Below are 25,781 nucleotides of genomic sequence, written 5' to 3' on the forward strand. Positions count from 1 at the left end.
AAGAACAGTTTCAGGTTAAGAACGGACCTCTGGAATGAATTAAGTTCGTAACTAGAGGTACCACTGTACTATCATCATCAGCTGGTCTTGGGAAAACCATTGGTCACCTTGTAGGTCATTATAGAAATATAATTTCATTGTGCTATATTCCAGTCTGGCTAGAAGGATGAAGAATTCCCAAAGCACCTAACAAACCACAGAAGGCCCTGGATCAGACATTACACAGTTTGTGGCATTTTGCAAGAGACTTTTAGGGGTAGTTTTGATATTGATATTACTTCTGCCAAAGACAACTACCCAGGAGCACAGAGACTGGGGTTAGATCATGTTTTTTCATGGACCAGTCATGCAAAGGCATTGCCAGTAGGTACTGAGAGTTAGTAATGCAAAACAGCAACATGCTTGAAGGCAAGAAATTGGAGCTTCAGCTCATTTCTGTCCAGCAGTAGGGGTGAGAAACCTAGAGAGGCTACATGGTTAAATTATGGCTGTTGTCTAAAACAAACAAACCCCCTTCATCAACAAGAAATGGAACCATATACTTCAGGAAGTTAACATCTCATTACTTTAATCAGGAAACCATAAATGGTCCTTCATGTCCACAGTCATAAGAAATAGTTTATAACAGGTTGCAGGGAATGGTCTTCGGCATTTTACAGTACAATCCTAAGCATGTTTCCTCAGAATTAACTTCCACAGAGTTTAATGGGATTTACTCGCAAGAAAGTTTGCACAGGATTGCAGTCTCAGCCTGGTTTCTAATGAAAAGGAAGAAAGAAGTTGTGCCCAGAGTCTAACTTATCCCTGAGCTGATGCTTAGTGTTGTTTTTCCTTCCCCATATTTGGTGAAGAACAGAGCAGGCAGATCAAACACATAGCAATGTCAGCCAATCACACTGCTTAATGGCTAAGTCATTACAAAAATAAACTTTTAGCCAATCAAAACCCCATCAATTAAAACAAGTACCACAAACTTCTTTAAAATGTGCTTGTCTGAAAAAGCTACTTTCTAACTAAGTGCAGATCACAGCGAATGTATAAGCCTGTCAGAGACAATCATTTTAGAAACTTTCTACCAGTGCACTGCATCAACATGTGCATTTTTATTTATGACATCCACAGACCCAACAGGGCAGAATGGAAATCGAGTCACCAGAAGAGATCACTTTGAAAGCATAACCATGTCTGTTTCTGAAAATAAGTATTATAGTTTACCCTGCAAACGGGAGCGGGGGAAATGACAGCTGTTTGGAACAACATACTTGCAGTGACAAAGGACAAAGCAGCCTATATGGCTACTTTACAAAGTGAAAGCATCCACATACATTTTTTTTAAATATAGGTTTCCTTTAGAGTAATAAATATTTCTTATTTTATGATAGAGCAGCAACATTTGAGGGGAATAGAGGAAAGAACTTTGGACTAAAGACCCCCCCCCCAAATTAAATAACCCTAGAGAATTAGGATTCCTAATTCATATTTACAACTGCTGACTGTAAACACAGCCTACAAACTCTGGATCTTCTCCAAATGCCACAGACCATGCTTGTGGTCTTGGGGAGGCAATATATTGACACACACCGTGTTGGCAGGTAATATGCAAAAAACAATTCTTTTAGCGTCTGTGGCTTACTTTGAAACTGCACTAGACAATCAGGTCAGGCCCCTCAATTCTTGTTTCCACACAGATGTGCAACATTGTGTTTGCTTTGTTTAGGGCACCACTGGTGAAAAACGGCCCCTTGCCCTTATGTTTTAGCTGCGCTTGCTGAAGGCAAGCCGGTGTTTGAACCACGCTAGCAGAATCTACAGTGCTCACAAGACAGTTACATTTAGTTAGAGTTATTTCTGCTTGGCGTTACTGCAGATGCAGGGAAAAAGACTGTCCCCAGGAAACCAGATTGTAGAGCCCTGTTGAGGGAGGAAGAAGCATCGGTGTCTCTCAACACATGAGAAAACGGAAGAAGAACAGGCCTTGCTCTTGTTTCCTAATGCACTGTATTCAATACGAACCTCACACGGGTAGGAAAGCAAGTCACACCCTTCCCAAGGACTAGTTCAAAGAGATACAGACCACTGTTTCTGCACCTGACAGAGCAAAGCAATAGTGCCTACGAAATTGGGGGATGGGGACAGAACAAGACACTAAGGGAAGAAAGGCAGAATGCATGGGCTTCCTTTTCCAGGGTGTCTAAAAAGTTCAATGCTGCTGTAGAATAAGCCGTTTTACTGTAAGGTCTCTACAAAGGCATCAAATTCTTTGACATTTTTCTCATGGACAGCCAGTTTATCTGGTAGAGAATCCTGTGAAGACAAAGAAAAATTATCAGTAGCTACATTAGCCAGTTCTTTTTTTTTAACATAATACACAGCAGGTGTGGGGGCCCTCCAGATGTTGTTGAACTCCAACTCCCATCAGCACCAGCCAACATGGTCAATGGTAAGGGATGATGGGCATGGTAGTCCAAGAGCATTTGAGGGACCACAGGCTCCTCACCCCTGAGACACAGGAGTAAAAGAGGTAGTTCAAAAAACATAAAACAGAAGAGCAGAGTAAGGCATAATTAATAATAATAATGCCTTATCTGAAGACAGATTTGATTCAGCACAACATTACTATCAAACTATGAAATGCTCAAGTTCTGCCAACCTGTATGCACAGCTACCCTGGAAAGGAGTAAAATGCTGTAAACAGCATCTATCCAAGTCCATGGCTTGTTTGTAGGTGTGAGGTGCATGAGATTGTGACCTCTGAAATTTGCTGGAACAGCTTTAGCACAATTACACTTGTCAGCCTGCTGCTAACAGATGGCAACTTGCAGGGATTTTCTTTAAAAACCTTTTGTACATTTTACAGAGTTTCAGAGGCAAAAACAAACATGTCATTAACCATGAAGAGCATATGATCTATAATAAAGCAGAGAAAACAAAAGGGAGGGAGAGAAGAGTGTGAGCAAATGCAGTCAGACTTGCTCGGCTACAGTTGGGAATGAAGACTGAAGAGTTAAGACAAAGACCTCATAGGAAAGATATGCTCAAAGGGCAGGGGGAGCACTGTGCTTAAGGAATCAGTTTTGCACATAGGAGAACATATGAAGTTGTGACTGAGTGCAGGATATTGTCTGAGGGAGCTAAGGATGGTACAATTCTGAGGATGTAGGGAAGCAGGGAAATGAGAACCAGTGTCAGAAAACACCTTGGACGATCTTGTAACAACATATTTATGTTGTACTTCAAAATGTTACTTCTTCATATACTGTGCTTTATCTCAAGGAACCCTACAAAAACCCTGTAAGGCATGTCAAAATGATTATTCCAGTACATTGTGTGGGTGGTCACTGGGGCGGTCTAAGGTGTTGAGAAAGTGGCCTGCCTAAGGCCATGTATTTTTATAGCACTTACAAAAGATTTGAACTTGGCGTTGGCACTTTTGAGTTCACAGCACAGTTATCTAACACATTAAATAATGAATGACCTGTTTGATCAGTCCTCTCAAATAAGGCATATTTGGTTTATGTATGGCAGGGAGCAATGTCCCTCAAACTGAAATCCCATTTTTGCATACCAGATCTTCTGCCATGGACTGAGCCCCAATGTCAATGGAGAGGCTGCTGAGCTGAGGAGGATTCTGAAATTCACGGTAGAATGTTCCAAGGTCTATTGGGAGAATGTCATCCTTAGAAAATGCTGGTTTCTAGAATTAAATGGACAAATATCAGTCAGCTGTACATTGATAACACAACAGTGCTCTGTTCAATCATCATCTGATAATGTATTTAACCACTACCAATGAAATGCATTCCATTGTTTCACCCAACAACAGCACAATGTACGGCATATAGTAGAACATGTTTTCATCTTTCTCCTATCAAAACTGGTCATCTGGCTATTCTCTGGACTGCAGGTGAACCTTTAGTCTGTAGTGTGTGATGTTATATTGCTTTTACTATTTTTGTTGGGAGCCGCCCAGAGTGGCTGGGGCAACCCAGTCAAATAGGCAGCATATAAATAATAAATTGTTATTATTATAACCTGTGTTGTAGACCACCTTCTTAGATACTGCTCTTTGCTCATGTCACCCTACAATCTGAGTGATGTAGAGAATTTGCTGAGATTGATTTGGGGTGACAGTTTGTGAAAAGGGCCACTTTTGGACAGAAGGCTGCATCAAATAGCCTTTGAGTTCTAGTCCCATGAGTAAAACTCATCATGGGTTCTTAAGAATAAAAGTTTCAGGTCTCTCAAAAGGGTCCAATATGCTGGAATTCCTGCAAGCTCAGTCTTTCAATATTTTGGGAGGCCACATCAGTACACTGCTGCTTTTTAATGAAATAATATTCAGAGCCATTTGCCCCACATTGGTTCTGTGAAGATGCCTTTTCCCAAGGAATTTCATATATTTTAGCATTTCAGTTCTGCTTCAGACATCGAGGCGAAGGATGTATGTGTATGTAAAGGGCTGCATCAACTTACAAAATCAACCATAACAAAATCGTCATGGATGTTCCCATTGCTGCTGCCACTGGAGCCCACAGAGTGTAGGCTGCCCTGGAGGGGAGACTCTATTTCTGGAGAGTCAGGAGGATTCACCTGTTGAAGAGATCCAAGTGTCAGACCAACATACCCAAACACTGGCATGAGGGAATTAAATGGATGCTAAAAGTTATGTTTTTCAGTCAGAAAGCACAAGCATGCTAATGGCTGGGTTAGGAAATTAAGACCCACTCAAATCTGAGAAGGCAGGACTGAGCAAGACTGGCATTTCTTACCATGGGGTCATTATCTTCTGGCTCAATGTTCTTGGGAGCAAACATAGCAAAAGGAATGTCTAAACTGGCCATGGTCACCTAGAAAGGATCAAAAGACAGAATCCCAAATGTTCAGTCAAATGCCGCTCCTCTTACCCAGCATGCAACACAGCACTGTGAATCTTCAAACTATGATCAACTAATGTTCAAAGGAGAAAGAAATAGAAAGGCTGCTGTTGTTTTCTGCCTGCTGTTTCAAGGAAAGGATATTCCTTGTGTTTTTTCTTTCCTAAAGAACAGCACATCATAGAATTTCAGAGCTGGAAAAGACCTTGTCCAACCCCTTGCTCAATGCAAGTCTTGCAACCACCATATTTCTGATACAAAGTCTCCAAGATCAATGAACTTAAATTACCTGGTTGATAGGTTTATTGACAAAGGCTCCCACCTTCCGCACAAATATTGTCTCCCAGAGATCATGTGGGGACCCACTCTTTCCTTCACTGCTGTTAGATACAGTTTCTGTGTCCTCACTGAGAGAGAAAAGAGAAGGGGTATTAATTGATTTCCTTTTGTTTTTCTTGCTCTGCACGAGCTCTGGAATGAAGCACTGGTACATGAGAGTGTATTATTTGTTTACCCATATGTTGTACTGCAGGTACAAAAGGCAGTATTCTACACACAAAGGACAATGCATAATGTGTAAAAAATATCAGCAAAGTTCATGGTGAATCAAAGTTATCTCAGTAGTCACCCCAAGTAAAACTGAAAAGGCCCTCTCCTGGGTACCCACTTGCTGTATTTCAGATAGTGGTGAAGGTGGTGATCCCAAAGGAAGGCCTCCAAAGTGGAGTAGAAATCCTGGACAGACTCATTTGCAGGGTGTGTGTGTGTCTTAACATATTGTGGTCCCAAGATTTTAAATATCAAAGCCAACATTTTGAATTGAGCCTGAGAACAAACTGGTAACCAGTGAAGTTGGTAGAGGATTTGTGTAATACAATTTGAACAGAACCCTCCCAGCCACATTCTAGATAAAAGACTACAAAACTCTTCCCACAGAATATTTCACTACTCTTTTCTCTTTCTTTGTGCAAAACAGAATTTTCCTCAATGGATTTTGTTTTCTTAATATTTTCATGGGTATCTCCCCACTTCAAGTTGTGATTTGTATGTTGAATTAATATCCACACCATAAATGTCTTCAAAAGGCAATGTCATTCCAGGCCTTTAGAGCCTCCTGATCATATCCCTCATGGATGCAGGTACAGGTGTGGAGAGGGAGATTACAGCCATATGAACAGGGGCACTACCCAGAGATTATGGAATACATGTGAACAGGCCCTAGACCAAATAGTGCGCCCTACACCTCTTCAGCATTTGAAAGCCCTATTTTTTATTGCATTTGTATCCCATTTCATGACTTTGAGGTGTAGTATGCATGGATGATTTATTCCTGTCAAATATGGTGATTAATTGGCACATGTGGATCTGTCAATCTGTATATATTGATATCACACATAAACATAAAAAACACTAAATTGGCTTCTTCTAAGCTTGTGGGAGCTTCCTAACATTAATTGAAATGTACTAACATCAAGAAATTGAACTGTACAGCAGTGCTGGCTGAACCAGTATTAAATAGTGTTACGGCTTTACAAGTGAAGATGAAGTGTTTGCATGTTTATTTAAGTTTATTTAAGGGGACAGACAGTGGGCAATTTGAGACTAGCATCCCAGGCGCTTGTCTAAATTACATCCTCAGGAAAAATAGAAATGTTAAGTTTGCCAAAGCTACCAGTATTAAACTGCAAATGTCAGTGTTGATCCTGTCCTCAACTCTAAAGGGCAAGGTTTGTGCTTAACCCTAACAGAAGCTCTGCAGGAATTGGTGTTTGAGGCATTCTTGTTAGAAGCTACAACTATGCTTTAGTACCTGCAGTCAGTCATTTTACAGAAATGAAACCACAACTACTTTATTATTACTAATGAAGAGTCTAGTATGTGGAACTAATGAAATGTCACAAGGTGGAAATAGTGGCATTAAAAGTAGCTGGATCAGACAGATGTAGATCTTACCAAGAGTACAGCTCCAGTTCTTACATTTTTAGCTGCTACTGAAATTTGTAAAGTTTCCAAAGTCCAAAACAATGCTGAACTTTAGGTACTGATCCATCAAGAATAGTGAAAGTTACTGTAATTACTGAATACTAAATAATGTTGATTTTATGTGTGTAGATGCATTTTACTATGAAAACATTCTATCAAACGGCTGTTGGATTTGTAAAATTACTGTCCTATCTTCCTACAGGGCTGTAGTTACTGCAAATGTAGGAGAATCCTACTTACACGTGCTTTCTCTGCACTTTCACTTTGGGGGGGAAAGAAAGGGAGGAAAAAGAATCTGAATTAGGGAAAGTTAAAATCCTCTAATGATCTTCCTAACTGCCTCTTTCCAGAAAGCTGCTTATAGCCTAGCAAATGAATTATTATTTTTAAAACCTGTAGTAAGGCTATGAATCACCATGGAGAGATGGAAAACTTACCTGCTAGCTGGAGTAACTGCAGAGTAGTGACCCCCATCCAAAGGGGTGCATGTGGCCATTCTCTCATGATCAGCCTGAGTGCCATGAACTGGTTGGCTAGGAATCAAGGGCACTCCTCCATCCTTCCCTGGAACCATCAACTGGAGGAGAAAGGGATAAGAAAATTAGATATTTTAGTATTCATTTAAAAAAGCTCTAGGCTCTTTTATTTTCAAGTGTATGGTTGCCTGACTCTCAATGATAGGTAGCTGACAGCTGGTTACATGTTATACTCATGATATGAGAAACAGCCTGGTTCTGCCTGAAGGCTTCCTACCAACAGGTAAAGAGAGCTGGAGAGGATCTCAGTCACTTACAATGAAGTTAAGACAGGGAGCACCAGAAGAAATTATCAACTAAGGAGAGTGATAACCAGACATGACAAAGAAAGCTGGGCACTGGCCCCACATTCCCAGCACTTGACTAGGATATCCTCCAGTTTTCTTTGCTTTATGGCAGAAAGCCTTCAAATTTCTTAACAGGGAAAGCAAGGCTGCTTCTCATGTTGCTCAGCTCTGACTGTACCCTACAAGTAAAATAATGGGGTAAGAATGGATAGAGAAATATGTCAACAGTTAAGGAACAGAGTTAGCTATGAGACATATAAAATGGTCTCAAACCTCTAAGAATACCTGGTGAGGATGTGCAGCACTCAAGCCGCCAGCAAAGACTACTGGGTAGGCCAGGTCAGCTGATCCAACTCCCAGGGCTGTAGGCTGATAAGAAAGACGAGAGCTGGAGAGCTAAGAAATGAGAGGGGGAAAGGGAAAGGGAGAGAAAGGGAAAACCCCACACAGTCTGAATAATTTTCAGAATTACTGGAAAAGGCCAGGAAAAGAAATCAGATTTACAGAATAAAATACTAGGCTGGAACTGAGGTAGTCTGAGCCACATGCACACACAAAACCAAACTAAACCAAACCAATCCTAAACATCTTTACTTAAAAGAAAAAGTTGCCACCGATTTCAATGGAACTTATTTTCAAGTTGTGTTTAGGATTACCAGGGACCACTCTCAAGCCTGGATTTTGCTTTAAAATGATGATCAACACCTACAAATGATGGAGATGACATTCATATAGGACTGAGAGGATAGTATGAAGTATGTTGACCAATAACATGCTGGACAAGAGAGCAATTACTTAAAAGCTGTGTTTATTATTTGTTTTCTATGAGGTTTTTTTAAATGACTGTTCTGTGTTTTATTGAAATGTTTTATATATTATTGTTATATGCTACTTCAACTTCCTATTGATTTTCACTGCCTTTATTAAATAAATGCTACAGAAGAAGCCTGGAAAACCATTGCTCTGACAGCAGACTCTAACTGTGGATATAGGTTCATTGTCAAACAAAGCATGTGACCAACTGCATGCCTCTCTTTGACTCCCACACCAAGAAGGGCAAAGCCCGAACATAAAGCCTCACATTCTGCATCTCAGTTATAGAGGCAAAAGTTTCCAGAGCAGGCATTTTATAGTCCTCAATGTGAAAGTCCACCTCATAGCCCAAACCTTCCTCTGCTTAATATTTTAAAAATCTTTAAATTGCATATATAACCTAATAAACAATATCATTAAAAAAAGAATACTACATCAAACCCTTAAAATAACAGTTGTGTAAAAGCATATAAAACAAATGAAAACAGGATTTCAGGGAATTCAAACAAATAAAAACAGGACTGTTTTCAAAATGACTCAGGTAACATTAAAAAATAGAATCTATTGGTATCACACCCCCAAAGCACAGTCTGAAACAGCTACAGAAAAACATTCGACAACAAAATATTAAATTCCTCACTGGGCTATCGGAAAGCTCTGGAAAAGAAACAGAAGAAATGCCTATGTGGAATACTGGGCTCACAGTAATTAATTAATGTGCTCCAAAAGCCAATGTCTAAGGCCAACTATAACAAAATTAATCCACTAGAATAAAATTGACTCCTGAGGTACAATAACTGCTTCAGCCCTTTACAATGGTGACAATAAACTTTTAATTTCTTCAGAGGTGAAAAATACTGTTTATTTCCTGTCCCTGGTCAACTCAAGAAAACATACAGCAATTTCCAGAAAACTGTATTCCACGAAGCAATCAGTATTCTACAATTGCTCTATACAGTTTGCCCTGTGGTCTAAACTACATATTTTCATTGCTTCTTTGCAAATTTCCTGTTCAGCAATAAAGACAATAAATTTATAACTTCAGAGATGTTTGATTCATTTTCTTTTCTAAAAGGTAGTCAGTAACTGAACAGATTTTGCAAACGTCTAAGCACATTAAACTCAAATGCATGTTTTATTTTAGGCTAACCAGCCTAAAGAGCCAAATCTAAGGAAAATGATTTACTAGTTAGTGAAAAAATACTTTTGTCATGCACCTTCTTTATTTTAAAGGTGTTGTCAGGCCAAACATATTTTTTACTACTATGAACTCACTTGATGTGAAAAGGTCAGCCCCATCAAAGGGCCCTTCAATGTATCCGTCACGACAGGAGGAGGGGTCTGAAAATGTGCTTTAGTGACAGTAAATACACACTGAACACAGACGCACAAAAGAAAACACAAAAGGAAAAGAAAGAAAAAGACTTCAGAAAGAAAAACTGAAAAGAATTGGATGAAGTGAATGTTGGTGAGGACTGTGGCTACAGCTATGAGAAACATTCATACATGTCAAAGAGTTGCAGAATTGCAGTTGAGCTGCATGCCTTATAAAGGGTTTAAAATGTCAGGAAACTGAAATAAAAAAAAGTGTTCCTAGTTGTAGTCTTTATCAATGAATTCACTGCTGATCATATATAACCAACAGCCTGAAACTCTCTTCTAAAGTCAGATGTAGTAGGAATTATTATTATTATTATTATTATTATTATTATTATTATTATTATTGATCATCTTAACAACTAGGCTTGAATAGCTGTTGGTGACAACTGAGCGAAGGGGGAGCTATATAAAGTGAAGATCACACTAAGTCCTCATGCATCTCAGTGATCAAAGCAATCTCCAGTTGCACTAGGCTTGAAGGTTCAATACAAACAGTAAGACAATAGGCTTTGTCAAACACTGTTGTTTTTTTTAAAGATACCTCACCCTGTTACAGAGCAGCTGAGCACAAACCCTATCAAGAACAGAGAAAAAGCCTTGAGCCACAAACTCATCAGCTGTGCTGACTGTCAAAGTCAGAAGCCATGTGTCTTCAAACTAGAGTTTGATTGAGGCAACTGAAGTAACAGATTCAGAACCTTTTATAGGAACTTGTTTCTTCTGTGATATTTGACTGGGCAACCAGGAGAGCCCCTAAGCATAAGGCAAAAATCTTTAGAGTGCCCCAAAACATACATAAATTGGAATTGGACACTTTGATCCAGGAAAACAGGGGTGAAGCAGAAGGCTGTGCCCAACCCACAGCTGCCTGTAGAGCATGCCCTCATCCTCTAGCCTGAAGTTAAGATATGATCCTCAGCAGTTTCCTAGGATTATGTGCACAACAAGTGTTACATGCCTTCTCCTTCCCTAACAACATCTGTTTACATAGCTGTAGCCACAGTTTCCTGCTTGGCAGGGGGTTGGACTCGATGGCCCTTGTGGTCTCTTCCAACTCTATGATTCTATGATATCTTCTCTTCTGGAAATGCAATCAGAAACTCATTTCCACACCAGGGTTGCCCTAGTGAAGGAGATTCGAAAACTAAACCTTCAACACCAACTGCACAGCTCCAAAGGCTCTTTGCCAGTCTTTTAAATCTATTGAATACATCGGCCTGAGTATGCAAAGTTTTAAAAGGAACAGAGAAGAGAAAAGTGACCCATCTTTAAGTTTTTTACAATTGCCAGGTATAGAGAAAGGTTTTTAAATTGCAGCAGGATGGAAACACGTGAATACTCTGCAATCAACAGATTGTCAGCAAAATTGATTCAGAACTTAAATTGTACTCTGTGCAATCAAGTGTGACCAATACCACATTGTTTTATCTATAAAGAGACAGAATTTTTGTAGAAGTGAAATGTATGCACAAGGAAATTTATCATTAGGCACAGATGCAGTAAACTATCATTTAGTTTTCAGTAACCTTCATTTTTGTATTTGTCTAACAATCTGTAATATTCAATTTCTTAAAACGTTAACTAAAAATACAAGTGTCTGTAAACTAAAACGTGCCTTGTTGGCAAACATGACAGTACAGCTAGCTGCCTCTCTGAAAGAGGCATGCTGGAAAACATACAATGGTCTCTGAAAAATTGTTTACCTGTGATGGTGGAGAAGTAGAAAAAGAGGTGGTGCAGGCTTCTTGAGAATCTTCCACTGATGGGTATGCATTTTCCTCACCAGCTGTTCTGTAACAGGAGGAGATAAACTTCAAAATGGGAATGTTCAATAAAATGCAAGACTTAAAGTACATACAGAGACAGACATTGTAGACAGACCCAGAACATCTGAGTGGAGTTGAAAGGAGAATTATGAAGGAGCTCTAACTCTTTCCTTATCGGGGTTTAAATAAATGCTACTAGAGTGGGTTAAGTCTGGATTTTATTTGTCCAGGAGAAGTATGAAACATTATTCACCTATCTGCCTTTTAGTTTTTGTTAGGAAGATTCTTCCTGATAAATGTTACCTATGCTACCAGCTGTAGAACATAGCTGTCAACATTTCCCTTTTTTAAAGGGAAATTCCCTTATTCCGAATAGGATCCCTCACAAGAAAAGGGAAATGTTGACAGCTATGCTGTAGAGATGTACAAAACGTAGCTTCAAAACCAGTTTAAAGCACCTTATCATTGTTTTTGGTCTGACTGCAAAGGAAATGTTTATAAAATAAAACCTTTTGCTAAAAGAACCCTTTGATTTTTATGACCACCTGTTATGTATGCTTCAGTTGAGATTCCTGCACTGCAGAGGGTTGGACTAGAGGACCCTTCAAACTCTAAAATTCTATGATTCTTTGTCAAAATATTCTACATTGCAATGGGTTGGCTCTAGGCTTCCCATAAGAGGAATTCCACTTCCAAGATGCCTCCGCTGGATAAGGAGGGGGTAGCTATTCATCAGTTCCTAGTTTCACTGCTCCTGAGGGTTGCAAAAAGTGAGGGAGATGGCATACCTCCAGTCCCTCTTCCCCCAGCAGAAGTATCTGCTGGTAAACATTCCCTTTCACAAATTAAAGTAGATCCAGTATTTGAAAACTATATGAAATAAATGAACCACGAATGCTTTTGAATGCTGACAGTTGAGTGTACAAACACTAAAATCAATGCTTGCAATGCACTGTGTTAGCTTTCTTCTGCAACTCATTTCACTTAGCAGTTAAGAGTTTTCACTCTGCATTGTATTTTTTTCTGATTATATACTAATGATGCAAATGAGAATTCATGTGAACCACTGTCTACATGAACTGGAGAGAGTCTGAAAGTCTAAGAACCCTCTAGACCAGTGTTCCCCAACCTTGGGCCTCCAGCTGTTTTTGGACTACAACTCCCATCATCCCTCGCTAGCAAGACCAGTGGTCAAGGATGATGGGAATTGTAGTCCAAAAACAGCTGGAGGCCCAAGGTTGGGGAACACTGCTCTAGACCATATGCCATTCACCCACTTCTTATAGAATAGAAAATGCAGGGTTTTCCATTTCATGTAAGGACTTTTTCTTTTCTACACCCAGCAGTGCATGATGTAGAGGCTCTGTATTTGGGAAGAACTGCCTTCACCTATGATCTGTGATTTGCATTTCCTCACCTGTAATTGCAGGGATGCATGGGTGAGGAGCTGGGGTAGGGACGGTCCACAAAGTGATCAATGATAATCCCCATGATAGGTGGGGTCCTCTCAAACTGCCTGCAATGCAACAAGCAAATGGTGTTATTCATAAGACTGTGTTCTCTTCTCTGCTGCAACCCCAATTCTGACAGCTAAACTGCTCTTCTGCATCAGTTAATGGGAAGCAGAGCATCCCCACAATTCAACCCTGCAACTCCACACATGAACAAGGAAATTGGTGTTCAGGAGCATGACTCAGGGCTACCAAACAATATCACTCCCAAAAATCTGAGAAGCCCAGGATTTTGGGCTTCAGAAATGGAAAGTGTCCTGGAAAATGTGGATTAGTTTGACTCTCATGCTCTCACCTGGTAGACATGAAAGCTAGGTTGATTCTGTAGGCACAGGACAAAGTGATGGTGCCTAATGGAGTACCCACTGTCCCAACACGGACGGTCTGAAATCCTATGGAAATAGAAGAAAAATTACCAATAATTAATAATAATAATAATAATAATAATAATAATTTAATAGTCAGCATTAAAGATAAAGATTGATTTGCCATTTCTCTGTTGCTGAATGACAGTTTATGTCATTCTGCTAGCAACAAAGGGATAACAATATGCTCTCCTGCCATATCCCTTACTGAAGGCATACCTCTTCCTAATAAATCTCTCAGCATCTTTTTAAAAAAAGTTATTTTACTAATTGTGCTAGTCCATGTAGGGACTGATGCACGTGCTGTTAATAAATGTTATATTGCTATTATTGACCTCCAGTAAGGGACTCTCCTAATTTCCTCTACATCCAAAATCCTTCATGTTACTGGTATATAGTAATTGGTTTTTTTTAAAGTCTTCAGCTAGTTTGTTCATTGCCAAACCATACCTTCTCCCAAGCCACTCAGCTGAACTTCTCCGAAGTATATCCTATGAGAGAGAGAGAGTGCACATTAAATATAGTCTACTAGGTAGTATAAAGTCAGGTGCATTAAGTGTTTATCATTGAGCTGGGTCTTCTGATTTACAAAGTACTTTACAAGATTAAGATTCTTTACCTATACAATATTTATCTGAGTATTATTGCCTTTTACTCATGAGTACATTGTTGTTAGCCGCCCTGAGCCCGGCTTCGGCTGGGGATGGCAGTATATAGATATTTTTTTAAAAAATTATTATTATTATTATTATTATTATTATTATTATTATTATTAACTGGGACTGAAAGACAGCAGTTTGTCCAATGCCGTCATCCAGTAAATTCATGGCTGAGCTGGAAATCTGAACCCACAGCTCATATTCCATCAGATGAACCAGAAGTACCATTGCAAGACCCAATTCAGGCTTGCCTTTTCTATTTAAAAAGGATCCCCCCTCACCTGCCAAACCTTTAGCAGTTCGAAAACTTTCTACCAGACATGTTCTAAGACAAAGATGGGAGAAAAAAGTTATGCTTTAACTAAGGATCCTTTTAAAGGAAACAACTGAGGAAGCAAGTTGGCTTTTAAAGGGAAAGATATTCTAAGAATATGGAGAAGCTAAAGAAAAATAATGAAGCGTTGATCAAGAATTGCAAAATACCATAGGAAAAAAGAAGTGGGAAAAGTGCATAAGAGCCAATAGTTCTATTGTTTCTATTTCAATATTTATTACCTGTACAATATTACATATTCATGACCTTGTTTCCTAGAGAGTCTGTAGGCAGGAGTCACCCTTGTTATAGCAAGTAAAGACTTCAGTAATAGAGACAGTCTGTTGTACACAGTGTAGGAAACTTTGATTTCTTTATCACACCTAAAAAGCACACAGAAATGAGTTAGTCCAATATTCTCAATGAAGTGACACAAAGTACACTAATACAAGCTAGAGACAGTGACATTTGTGGTCTACTTTAGATTTAGCCATGTAAAATAGAAGCAATTGAGATTACAACCTGCCCTCAGAAACACAATCTATTCATATACCTTATGCAATTTGTTCCCAAAGAATATTTATCTAATTGCAAAAAAGTATTTGCAGAAGTTACAAATAATCTTGTACTAGAATTAATCACTGTTAAGTTTTTGAGCATTTTGTAGCTTATTTTCTTATATAGCTTGTAGAATCATAGAATCATAGAATCATAGAGCTGGAAGAGACCACAAGGGCCATCGAGTCCAACCCCCTGCCAAGCAGATAGATACCTATATAATTATCTTGCATAATTCTTATTTTTAATCAATTAGAAATCCTTGTACTTCAGCACCTAGCCAAAAAGATACACATGACTTTAAATACTGAGTAGGTATGTTCTGTGAAAAGACACTTGAATTTCTCAGCTAACAGATACCAAGAGTTCTCTCTTACTTGAATGATAAATGTCATAAAACCTTAAGTCCCTTTGCAATTTTTCTAGTCTAGGAGACAAGTAAAAGCTACGAAGCAGCAGATGCTTGTGGCTAATTATGTTTGCCTGATGCAGAATTAAAAAAAAAAAATCAGAACTAAACTGCTGACTCACTGTAGATAATTTAACTCCAGTGTCTTCTACAACATTGTTAAATCAAAACAGGCCATTTAAATCATGGGTCAATAGGAGGATTTATTTTAGAGCTTTCTGCCATCTAATAATAACTGCCCTTTTAGATCCAGGGTGAATTGATTTAAATTAGTCATTTAAAATCACCAACAACCAAAACAACCAACAGAAAACAACCTAATTTAACTCAACTTTCCTATTTCGTAATTCATGCATTTCCTAAACCTGAGTGCACACGGAGTGGTTGCTATTACCATTTAACCATATTGGATTGCAACTATAGTCATTGAAGATAATCCAAACCTCATATGGTTTTAGCTCTACCCTGTTATATCTGCTTCAAAGCAAGTGGGGAAACTGTGAACATGACTAAGAACATGACTAAGAGTCCTGCTGTATCAGACCAAATAACTATTTAGTTGAGTATTCTGTTTCCCACAGTGGCCAACCAAATGCATATGGGAAGCCCACAAACAGAACATGAGTGCAACAGCCCTCTCCCATTGTTGTTTCCCAGCAACTAGTATTCAGATGAAGTCCTGTGCCCTTATGCACTCAGTCAGCCAAGGAATATCTGCTTATTGGACAAGAATCAGCAACACACACTTACTTTTCATTCATTTCCAAACACCAAATTTCCAACTCCATGGAATCCCCCTGCAGTGGAAAAAGGAATGATTAAATAACATCTTTGTGAGATGCTCAATGAATGGGAAAAACCTGCAAAATAAGTTTATCATCATATGAATAATCTTTTTTGATCTTACTGTGGTTTCTTTGGAAGTTGAATGGAGACACAAAATTCAAAATACTTCATGTAATAATGAATTTGTAGCTATGGTTTGCTCCTTCTGATTCATAAGATTAAAGATTTGTATATAAAAACAGGAGCACCTTTCCCCCCTTGTGAGATGCGCTCAGCTTCCTTTTGACTTCAAATGACAAATATACTTACAAATGGCCTCAACAGTTTGGCCCCAGCCCACATGCTTCTGGTGGGCTGTTTGTTGAAAGCAGTTTGTTTGCTTGTTTAAAGCTCAACCCTATACGTGGTAACCATCATACAGTTCATGTTTTATTTTTCTAATGATGATTATTTTAAAAACAGATACTGTATTTAGGCTGAAAAACTATTTTGGATAGTTAGGGTGCCTCTACACAACCCGCTACAAAGAATGTGACAACAACATAGTAACTGCAGTTTATGACCTAGGGTGGCTCTTTTTTATGTATAGACTCTCCTTAACAGTGTCAGTAGTGGTGCGCTAAAAAACGCTTGCAATAGATATCATGTGTATAGTATGAAGACATTGCTGACATGAGCCTTAAAGCATGAAGATGGCAGAAGTATAGTTTTGCTTAGGCTTTACCTCAGAGGTTTTGAGAGAGATTTCCACACACATTGATCGCCCAACAGCAGGCAGCTGTCCTGCCAAGGCTTTTTTTGCTTCATGGGTAACTTCTGGGATATCTTTGATTGCCAAGTTGAACTGCAAAATTAAGAGAGTTGATTTTACTTTTGAGGAACTTATTTGAGAAATCTACCATGTGTCACACAACAGGAATGTATGTATTGGAACGTACAACTTACTGTATTTACTCAAATGTAATGCACACCTTTTTTTGCCAAATTTCATCACAAAAATTAGTGTGCGCATTAGATTTGATGCCGCATTTACATTCGCAATCAAATACTTTTTTGGTTTCCAGGTTTTGAAATTTGAGGTACACATTAGATTCGTATAAAGATGACAACAGGACAAAATATTCTCTGCTGTCTGTCAGGGAAGAGTTAGAAGTTTCCAGTTTCTCAGAGGGAGAAAGCATTCCCCAAGGGGGGGAGGGGAGCAGTGAATCTAATAGAAGAGAACAGGAGGAACAACAGGGAGGGACCGGCTGTTCCCAAGAAAGGCAAGGGTTAAGTTCTAGCTCAGATTCGGAGGAGGGGAGATACAAGCCAGCTATAGCCAGGTGGTTAGAAAAAAGAGCGGGAAAAGAAAGGGAAGGGCGCGTTCCACATTTTGAGAGTGGCTGGTCATGGAGAAGCAGAGCTCAGAAGGTATCTGAAAGAAGTGACTCTGAGGAATAATATTTAAGAACCGTTTATAAGATTGTTTTGTTAATACGCAATAAAAAGTTTTATAAAAGAACAAGAAGCGTTTGTGTGGTGATCTGAAGAGGACAACGACCAGGCCTGACACTGTCACACACTGATGATTACTAATAACAGCCTTGCTTTACTTTTTTTTTGTAAAGCAGATAATATCATCACAAAAATTTCCCAGCTCCTTCCCTGTTCTATTTACAGTTCCTCTCTTGAGAGCTTTTATCAGAGCCAAAGATGAAAAGCAATTAAGAGAAATCTACCCAGAATCAGCTGAGGTAGAAACTATTCAGACATATATATTATTTTTATATCCAGTACCACAAGATGCCCAAATAGTAGTTTTATGTGGTTAAAAAGAAAAGGAATACTGTTTTAACATTTTTGCATGGTTCTATGTCTGCAGTTCTGCTTCAGTCTTTTGTTTCCTGTATCTTAACATGACACAAGTATGGGAATAATGGGATTGCTATGAGGAATATAGTTTACCCAGTCAGAGCCTGTTGGCGAGGATGATGATCGAGTACAGATTTTTTCACCAAGTCGGGCCTGGACAATCACTTGTACAGTCTGAAAGAGAAAATATGAGATTTGTGAGAAGTCAAGATTTGTTACTAAAAGGAGAGAGATGAGATGAAACACAGAAACAAAAGTAAACGCTTTCACTACTTCAGTGTTTTTGTTGGTCTTCCATGATTTTATCCTTCCCCTCTTGCTGTTGAGATCATTCACCTCTCTTGTTGGTAAAACCATACATTTCTCCTTTAATCTGTACATACGCTTTACCAGCTTGCTCTGCAACATCTATACTAATCTCAGTCAATCAGCGCAGGACAATCAATGGGTGCTATAGGATGCTGTCTATAAGCAAGGCTTTGATATCTAGATACCTCCCTTCCCTTCCCTAACCTCACCACTGTGTGGCTTCCTGCTTTGTCTACCTGGAATCCCAGTTCCAAACTCCCTTTTCTTGACTCTTAAGCATATGTGATTCAGTCCCAAGGTCTGCAGACAAGTCACCTGACAGTCAAATAAGAGCTTGTCATATTCAAAAGCTGGATGACTATGGGGCTTTGTTTTGTTTTGATACTATAATCTATATTTTTAGAAATCCAAATGAAGTCAGAGATCAGCAGAAAATGTTGTTTTAAAAGGTTTTGACATTGCATCAATCAACATTATGGCACGGCAGCATGTGGCACTGCAATAAGTACAGGGAGTTTTGGTTTGTCACAGTGCAACAGGAATGTGGATTTTTTTTTTTACTTCTATTCCCAAAAACAAAAAATTACCTTCAGGGCAAAAAATTTGATGAACTTGTCCAGGTCCTTCCTGTCCTGGGAGCTGAGATCAGTGTCCATTGCATATGGAAATCTAGAATAGAACAGGCATAAATATTCCAATTTGTTACTAACAGGAGAGCTTACTATATTATTTAAACTAATAAAAGTTAATGAACTTCAGGAAACTATGGTACTCTTAAAGAGACATAAAACTAATCTTAACCTTGCTGAGATAAATTTGTGTGATTTACATTAATAAACTACTAGCCACGAAGAGAATATGCACCAGTGAAAAGTTTATGTGCATTTTCAGAATCAGCTCAGTTGTTATGGGAACTGGAGCAGGAAAAGATTACATTTCATTTAAGCTGCTGAACTTGCTAGAACTAAGTGCCAAATGAGTTTGGTCATTATATGCATTTAAAGAAGCACATTTGTACAAAGCAACGAGAGTCTACACATGGAAGTCATTCTTTGCATAAAAATTGACCTATGTAGGCAGCAGAGCAGTACTGGCAGGTGACTGACCCCCTGATGGCAGTATAGCTGATGATATTTTTATTAAGTCCTCCAATTGTGTTGCTGGAGTGGATATGTGGGCAGAGCTGGCATTTGTCATGTCACAGCCCTACTGTAGCTAAGTCATACTTATGAGCAGGTGCTAGTCTGTGAAAGTTCATGCCATAATAAATGTCTTCAAGATACCCCCAGACACTCCCCACCATCCCATCTCTTCACCATCCCAGAATGCTTCACAGGTACATTCCTTGAAACAATATAATGTTAAAATGCAATGGACTCAGCACTGGGCAAAAGTGCGAAGTACACCTGAATAATACTGTCTCTTTCTCTAAACAGGTGTGATATTTGATAAACTATTTCATTTCCTGATAAATGAACAATGATACCTACCTAGTTATCATGAAACTGTGACAGATAAAATGCAGTGTAGAACAAAAAGGGCCAACAGATTTGACCTAAGCTGTAGTTAGGAAAATTTGCATGTTTGCTTGCTGAAAATAAAGTTTTATATATCAGAATTTGACCAATATATGGATCATGAGCTGGATACAGACTAAGTCGTGCTTGAGAAGACCCACTGAAATCAATGGAACACAAATTGACTAACTTGTCCCGTGAATTTGAGTGGATCATGCTAAACATCACACACTATTTTTCTCAGTGATCTACCAATGTTACTGAACACAGCTGGAGCCTTAATGTCAGAATATTTATTTTCAGCCCAGAGGATAACCAACATTATCTAAAAGGTGATATTTTTTACCTATGAGCTAGTCAGGTCAGGGAACTATTGGGTTCTAGGCTTCAGAAAGCCTTTTTGCAACTGACATCCCCATCCTCACATGAAAATCCATACACACAAACTGTAGCACTTATCAAAATTTTCATTTTTGAAGTTTTGAAGAAAAACTTCCATTATATAATGGAAATCTAACACAAATTCACATATGTGACACACCTTCTTTGTGATGGTCTATTGTATATTTCAGACACGCTTGTGCTTTACTGCATGGTGGTAATTTCCACGGGACCAATCCTACTCTAAACCCTTGTTGCTTTTAGTGCCTCTTTCCTGAGTAACTATAATACACAGCATATCTAAAGCAAAATATTTCATTTATTATTATTTATATAACACTTTTCAGGTAAATCTCACAAAGCGGTTTACAAAAAAAATTAAATTAATAAGTATTAATTAAAACGGAGTAATAAAGCAGCAAAAACAAATTACAATGACTTTTTTTCCAAAAGCTAGATATCGCCTTCTCTCAGATCAAAACTGTTCTTCAATAACACTGTGGTGGCAGGTTTCTTTTTACAGGGTAAGGAAACAGCTTTCTTTGCTCTCCATTCTGGCACACATTTAAAACAAAGGGTGTTAAGAAATTAGTAACCTCAACCCATATAGCATTTCAATGAGAATACAGGATGGACAATTATACTGGTTATGTCTCTCAGTGCAGTGATTCTAGAACCTTCACAAGGTACTAGAATATCAGAGATACTTCATGATTCTCAGGTTACAGATCATTCACTTTGGGCCAAGCTGTAGGTCAGTAGTAAGGCATTAACTTTGGAGGCAGAAAGTTCCAGGTTTAATCACCAGTTAAAAGCACTTGGGTAACAGGAGGATGTGAAAAACTTTGGTTCAACAACTTTGAAAGCTACTGCCAGTCAAAACAACCAGTACTGGGCTAGATGCACTCAGTATAAGACAGTTTTCTATTTCACAAGGCTTTCCAATTAACAGCAGCATTGCTTTCTCTAGTGCAAACTCCTTAAAAGCAGGAAAACATTTTAAAAGAGCCCAATAAAAAAATTCAAATAAAAGCCAAACACATCTGGGTGACACACAAAGCATTTATGAACCTGCTCCTCCTTTGCCTGTTTACCATGTTTTGAGAGTAGGGAGCAGTTGTCTTGGCAACATTTGCATCACAATCTCCTAAGAGGAACAAGAAACACTAGATAGAGCTCCAACTTAGGGGTTGATTCTTTCAGGAGAAATAATTATCCTTGAATTCAAGTCCAGGCAGATCTAATGTATGCCACCTCACCATTAGTCTTTCTTGGACCCAGAGAACTGAGTGTAATGTTAAAGGCAAGAAATGTTAAAGGCTCCTTCCTCCTGGGCCGTGTTCAGAAAGTGGTGGTGGGGGATGAGTGTTCAGACCCCTGGGCTCTCACTTGTGGGGTGCCTCAGGGTTCTGTCCTCTCCCCCATGCTTTTCAACATTTACATGCAGCCACTGGGAGAGATCATCAGGGGGTTTGGGCTGGGTGTTCATCAGTATGCGGATGATACCCAGCTCTACCTCTCTTTTAAATCAGAACCAGTGAAGGCGGTGAAGGTCCTGTGTGAGTGTCTGGAAGCGGTTGGAGGATGGATGGCGGCTAACAGATTGAGGTTGAATCCTGACAAGACAGAAGTACTGTTTTTGGGGGACAGGAGGCGGGCAGGTGTGGAGGATTCCCTGGTCCTGAATGGGGTAACTGTGCCCCTGAAGGACCAGGTGCGCAGCCTGGGAGTCATTTTGGACTCACAGCTGTCCATGGAGGCACAGGTCAAATCTGTATCCAGGGCAGCTGTTTACCAGCTCCATCTGGTACGTAGGCTGAGACCCTATCTGCCTGCAGACTGTCTCGCCAGAGTGGTACATGCTCTGGTTATCTCCCTCTTGGACTGCTGCAATGCGCTCTACGTGGGGCTACCTTTGAAGGTGACCCGGAAACTACAACTAATCCAGAATGCGGCAGCTAGACTGGTGACTGGGAGCGGCTGCCGAGACCATATAACACTGGTCTTGAAAGACCTACATTGGCTCCCAGTACGTTTCCGAGCACAATTCAAAGTGTTGGTGCTGACCTTTAAAGCCCTAAACGGCCTCGGTCCAGTATATCTGAAGGAGCGTCTCCTCACCCATCGTTCTGCCCGGACACTGAGGTCCAGCTCCAAGGGCCTCCTGGCGGTTCCCTCACTGCGAGAGGCCAAGTTACAGGGAACCAGGCAGAGGGCCTTCTCGGTAGTGGCGCCCGCCCTGTGGAACGCCATCCCATCAGATGTCAAAGCGATAAACATCTACCTGACACTCAGAAGACATCTGAAGGCAGCCCTGTTCAGGGAAGTTTTTAATATGTGACATTTTAGTGTATCTTTCATCTTTGTTGGAAGCCGCCCAGAGTGGCCGGGGAAACCCAGCCAGATGGGCGGGGTACAAATAATAATAATAATAATAATAATAATTATTACTATATAAATTTCAGCCTGCTCAGTACCTAGAAAGGAGAGTTTGTGGGAATCCACTGTAAGTTACTGATTTCCTGAATTAAAAAACAACAGCTACATGTAATAATAATCATAAATTATTTAACAGCATTAGAAGGAAACATGACTATATAATATTTTGGGCCAGTAAGAATATGTTGCAGTATGGAGTGCTTCTGTATAGTGCTCCAGTCAGCCAAGCCTTCCTTCCTTACACTCCTGGCATCACCCACCTCTGTCAATGTACTCAGCCTTCAATGGGCTGTTTTGACTCCCCTGCCTCAACCTAAAGATTTTTAGTACTTTTGCAAGCTGGGATACCCAGAAGCCTGCTGATATCTCTCTCTTGTGCATGCATGGTAATGTTCTGATTACATAAACACTGGCACTTGGATAATTGAATTTGCTCTTAGTACAGATTCTGTGATAGAAAGCATATGTTTATAAACTTGACAAGCTGGATCTCATTTTGTTCTGGAATGAAAATTAATTCTGTTACATTATGAACATATATTTCTAAATTTGGAGAAAATACTAAATATGATGTCCTAAAGACCTATGGTTCACTTATCCCCATTTATTATATTTCCTAAAATAGTGAGACAGCTTACAAGAATTCCCCATTTTGTACCTCCTGAGGGCTGCTTCCAATGTGCATAGTATAATATGTGTACCTACAACACTGCCCACTATGTGCAAGAACCATATTCTGTTTGATTTGTGTGCGCACTACAGATGTCATCAAAAGCCACGGCTGGCTCTGGGGTCCCTCAGTGAATGCAGCATACATGAAAATCAACTAGAGCAGACATAAAATTCTAACACTTTACAAGGAACCCTATTGGCAGATATAGTACACAGAGGCATATGCCTTAATTCCTGTAAATATGAAGCAGCCCTATTTTAGGTTTTGAGGTAGATTTTCTTCTTGATAGGAACCAAACTATGATTATCAACTTTTTTATTCTTGTTGTTACAACAAACTGGAAGGTAGCAAACATTGCTTAGTCCCTAAGTTAATATAAATTCTAGGGGAAAAGAAATGTAATTTTAAGGCAAATAAAAACATGTTTCTAAAATGCCTTTTCTCTTTTATTGAAATTCAAAAAAGCCAGTGATTCTAACTAAACTATTTTTTGTTTATGCGAATGGCCTAGTTTTTCCATTACGCAATAGGTATTTTAAAGACCCAGAGCCACATTCCAATGCAGAGTTAGGCACACCAAGACTGAAATACTAAACGTATTAACTAGAGAGAAAGTCCCACTCCTCGTAGCAGAATTGCACTTTTTGGTTAAGATTTCAGTGAACTTAAGCATACTTGAATTTGTGTTGAATTGTGGCCCAAGAGTTAGAAAAGCCTCACATTATTTCAGTCACATTGTTGCCTGAAAGATTTAGAAATATCTCTAGATCAAAAGACCATGAGGTCAGATCACATGATGAAGACAAAGTATGCAGCATAAAGACTGGCAGCTTGATCCTCAAAGGAACACATGATGTAGAACTAGTTAGTGAAAATAGGTCCTGTGTTACTGGAATCCTTTGAATACTGTTGCTTTAAAGCCGCTTAATCAGTTATCAACAGCAGATCTGAAACAACGTCAGTCAACAAAACTCCCTTTTGGCAAGGTCATGAAATAAGTTACAGATATATTCAAGCTCCCACATCACACACGCTAAGAAATTTAGTGGTGCGGCTGGGTTTAAACCCAAGGTCATGCACGTGCCACGTCATACGTTGACTACATCACATCCTCAAGGAGGTTTTATTTTCAGTACTCCTTAGGTTCTGAAAGGTTTGTCTAGAAATAAACAGTCCTCACAGCCCTATTTTCCCTACTACCCACAACTCTATACAATCAGACTGTCATCCGCTGCTCTCCCCACCCCTACCTACTCTGTGGAAGCAGACCCATCACCCTACTCCAGCAGAAGCCTAGTCGAAACCCATCAAATTATGTGCATCTGAGGTGCAGGGGGGAATTACCTGCGGGGAGAAGGCTGAGGTGACGGCTCGGGGTCTCATTCCGGGGACGAGCCCGGAGGCTATCTTAGTCCCTCCTCATGGGTCAGACCCAGTGGGCCTCTCCGAAATCCTCGCGGCTGGTTTCGACTGGAAGGGCTGGAAGGTGCCGCCCTCGCCGCCTCCTGTGGCTTCTTTCCTCGGAGAGGAGACGTGGCAGTGAACGTCCTTTGCTGGGGTCACCTCAGGAACCCCAACGGGGGCTCGCAACACCAAGACCCCTTCGGCCCCGCAGACTTGAGGGCCGCCCGCCTCTCGTCTCCCTTCTTCCTTAGCGCACCTTTCGCGCTCGGCTCCGCTGCCCAATTCCCGCGCGGGACAAGGCTTTCCTCAGCCCCGTCTGGGAATATGGCGGGGGGGGGGTGGTTCGTAGATTCGTAGCCCAAGCCTGCCGGGAAAACAGCGCCTGCTGGGGAGAAGGGCTGTTGGGACCTTTAGTCCCGAGGCGGGTGACCAATATCCGGCCTCCACTCGCCGCTGCCCAGTGCTTGGTCCAGCCCAGGGAAGGGGTTGGGAATGCCCGAGGCTGGCTGGCCCGCGTACGTGTGGAGTCTCCGCTTGTGCCGCCCCTTCGAGGAAGGCTCTGAGGAACCGGCGCCGGCCTTCGAGGAGAAGTCGCTCAGGCCCTACGAGCCGACCTGCCCGTCGTCGCAGGTTACACATCCAGGGTGTCCCTCACGGCCGCAGACTCCCCGGGCAGCCGCCGCCACCGCCGCCATTGCTGCTGTTTGTTTTCATCCGCTCGGGGCAAGCGGGGAGCGCTGACTCCGCATCCGCCGCGGCACTTTCCACAGAGACGAGGACCCGCCTCCCGTTATCAGCGACCCCCCCCCCCGCCCCAGTGGGCCAGCCCGCAGACGTTAATTATCGGCGGGAGGCGGGAATGCCCACCTGGGAGGCTTAAAGGGGTGAAGGGCCGGTCTCGTGAGGAATCTGCGATTGGGAATGAACAGGCCGGGCGTCGTGAGAGGGACTTGGAGCTCCGCCT

General features: G+C 40.5%; 1 protein-coding gene across 10 annotated transcripts; it reads right to left on the reverse strand.

The window, feature by feature from the left end:
* Nucleotides 1-551: 551 nt before the first annotated feature.
* Nucleotides 552-25,755, reverse strand: ATG13 (autophagy related 13). Of its 10 annotated transcripts, none has more exons than XM_053386981.1 (18): nt 24,758-25,750; nt 18,991-19,072; nt 18,188-18,268; nt 16,965-17,084; nt 16,205-16,251; nt 14,730-14,870; nt 13,966-14,006; nt 13,446-13,542; nt 13,057-13,155; nt 11,577-11,664; nt 9,769-9,867; nt 7,966-8,076; nt 7,295-7,434; nt 5,164-5,281; nt 4,770-4,847; nt 4,474-4,590; nt 3,566-3,694; nt 552-2,304 (listed from the first exon to the last, which is right to left on the reverse strand). In XM_053386981.1, the coding sequence occupies exons 2-18, from the start codon at nt 19,057-19,059 to the stop codon at nt 2,227-2,229; spliced, it is 1,653 nt and encodes a 550-aa protein (XP_053242956.1). In that variant the 5' UTR covers nt 19,060-19,072; nt 24,758-25,750; the 3' UTR covers nt 552-2,226. The 10 variants fall into 10 exon arrangements, with proteins under 10 accessions (XP_053242956.1, XP_053242966.1, XP_053242983.1 ...); XM_053386991.1 differs by having other exon boundaries at nt 7,966-8,049; nt 24,758-25,749; XM_053387008.1 differs by lacking the exon at nt 13,057-13,155 and having other exon boundaries at nt 24,758-25,755.
* Between the last annotated feature and the right edge of the window lie 26 nt (nt 25,756-25,781).

Source organism: Podarcis raffonei, chromosome 1 (genome assembly GCF_027172205.1).
Source record: "Podarcis raffonei isolate rPodRaf1 chromosome 1, rPodRaf1.pri, whole genome shotgun sequence".
Classification (NCBI taxonomy): domain Eukaryota; kingdom Metazoa; phylum Chordata; class Lepidosauria; order Squamata; family Lacertidae; genus Podarcis; species Podarcis raffonei.

Bases quoted from the DNA above. Each gene is read 5' to 3' on its own strand.
- ATG13 (XM_053386981.1), bottom strand. From the start codon at position 19,059: ATGGACACTGATCTCAGCTCCCAGGACAGGAAGGACCTGGACAAGTTC. The intron at 13,543-13,965 runs GTATGGTTTGGC...CTATTTCCATAG, and splicing joins GCTGAGTGGCTTGGGAGAAG to GATTTCAGACCGTCCGTGTT. The intron at 9,868-11,576 runs GTAAACAATTTT...GTCTGTGTTCAG, and splicing joins CTACTTCTCCACCATCACAG to TGTGTATTTACTGTCACTAA.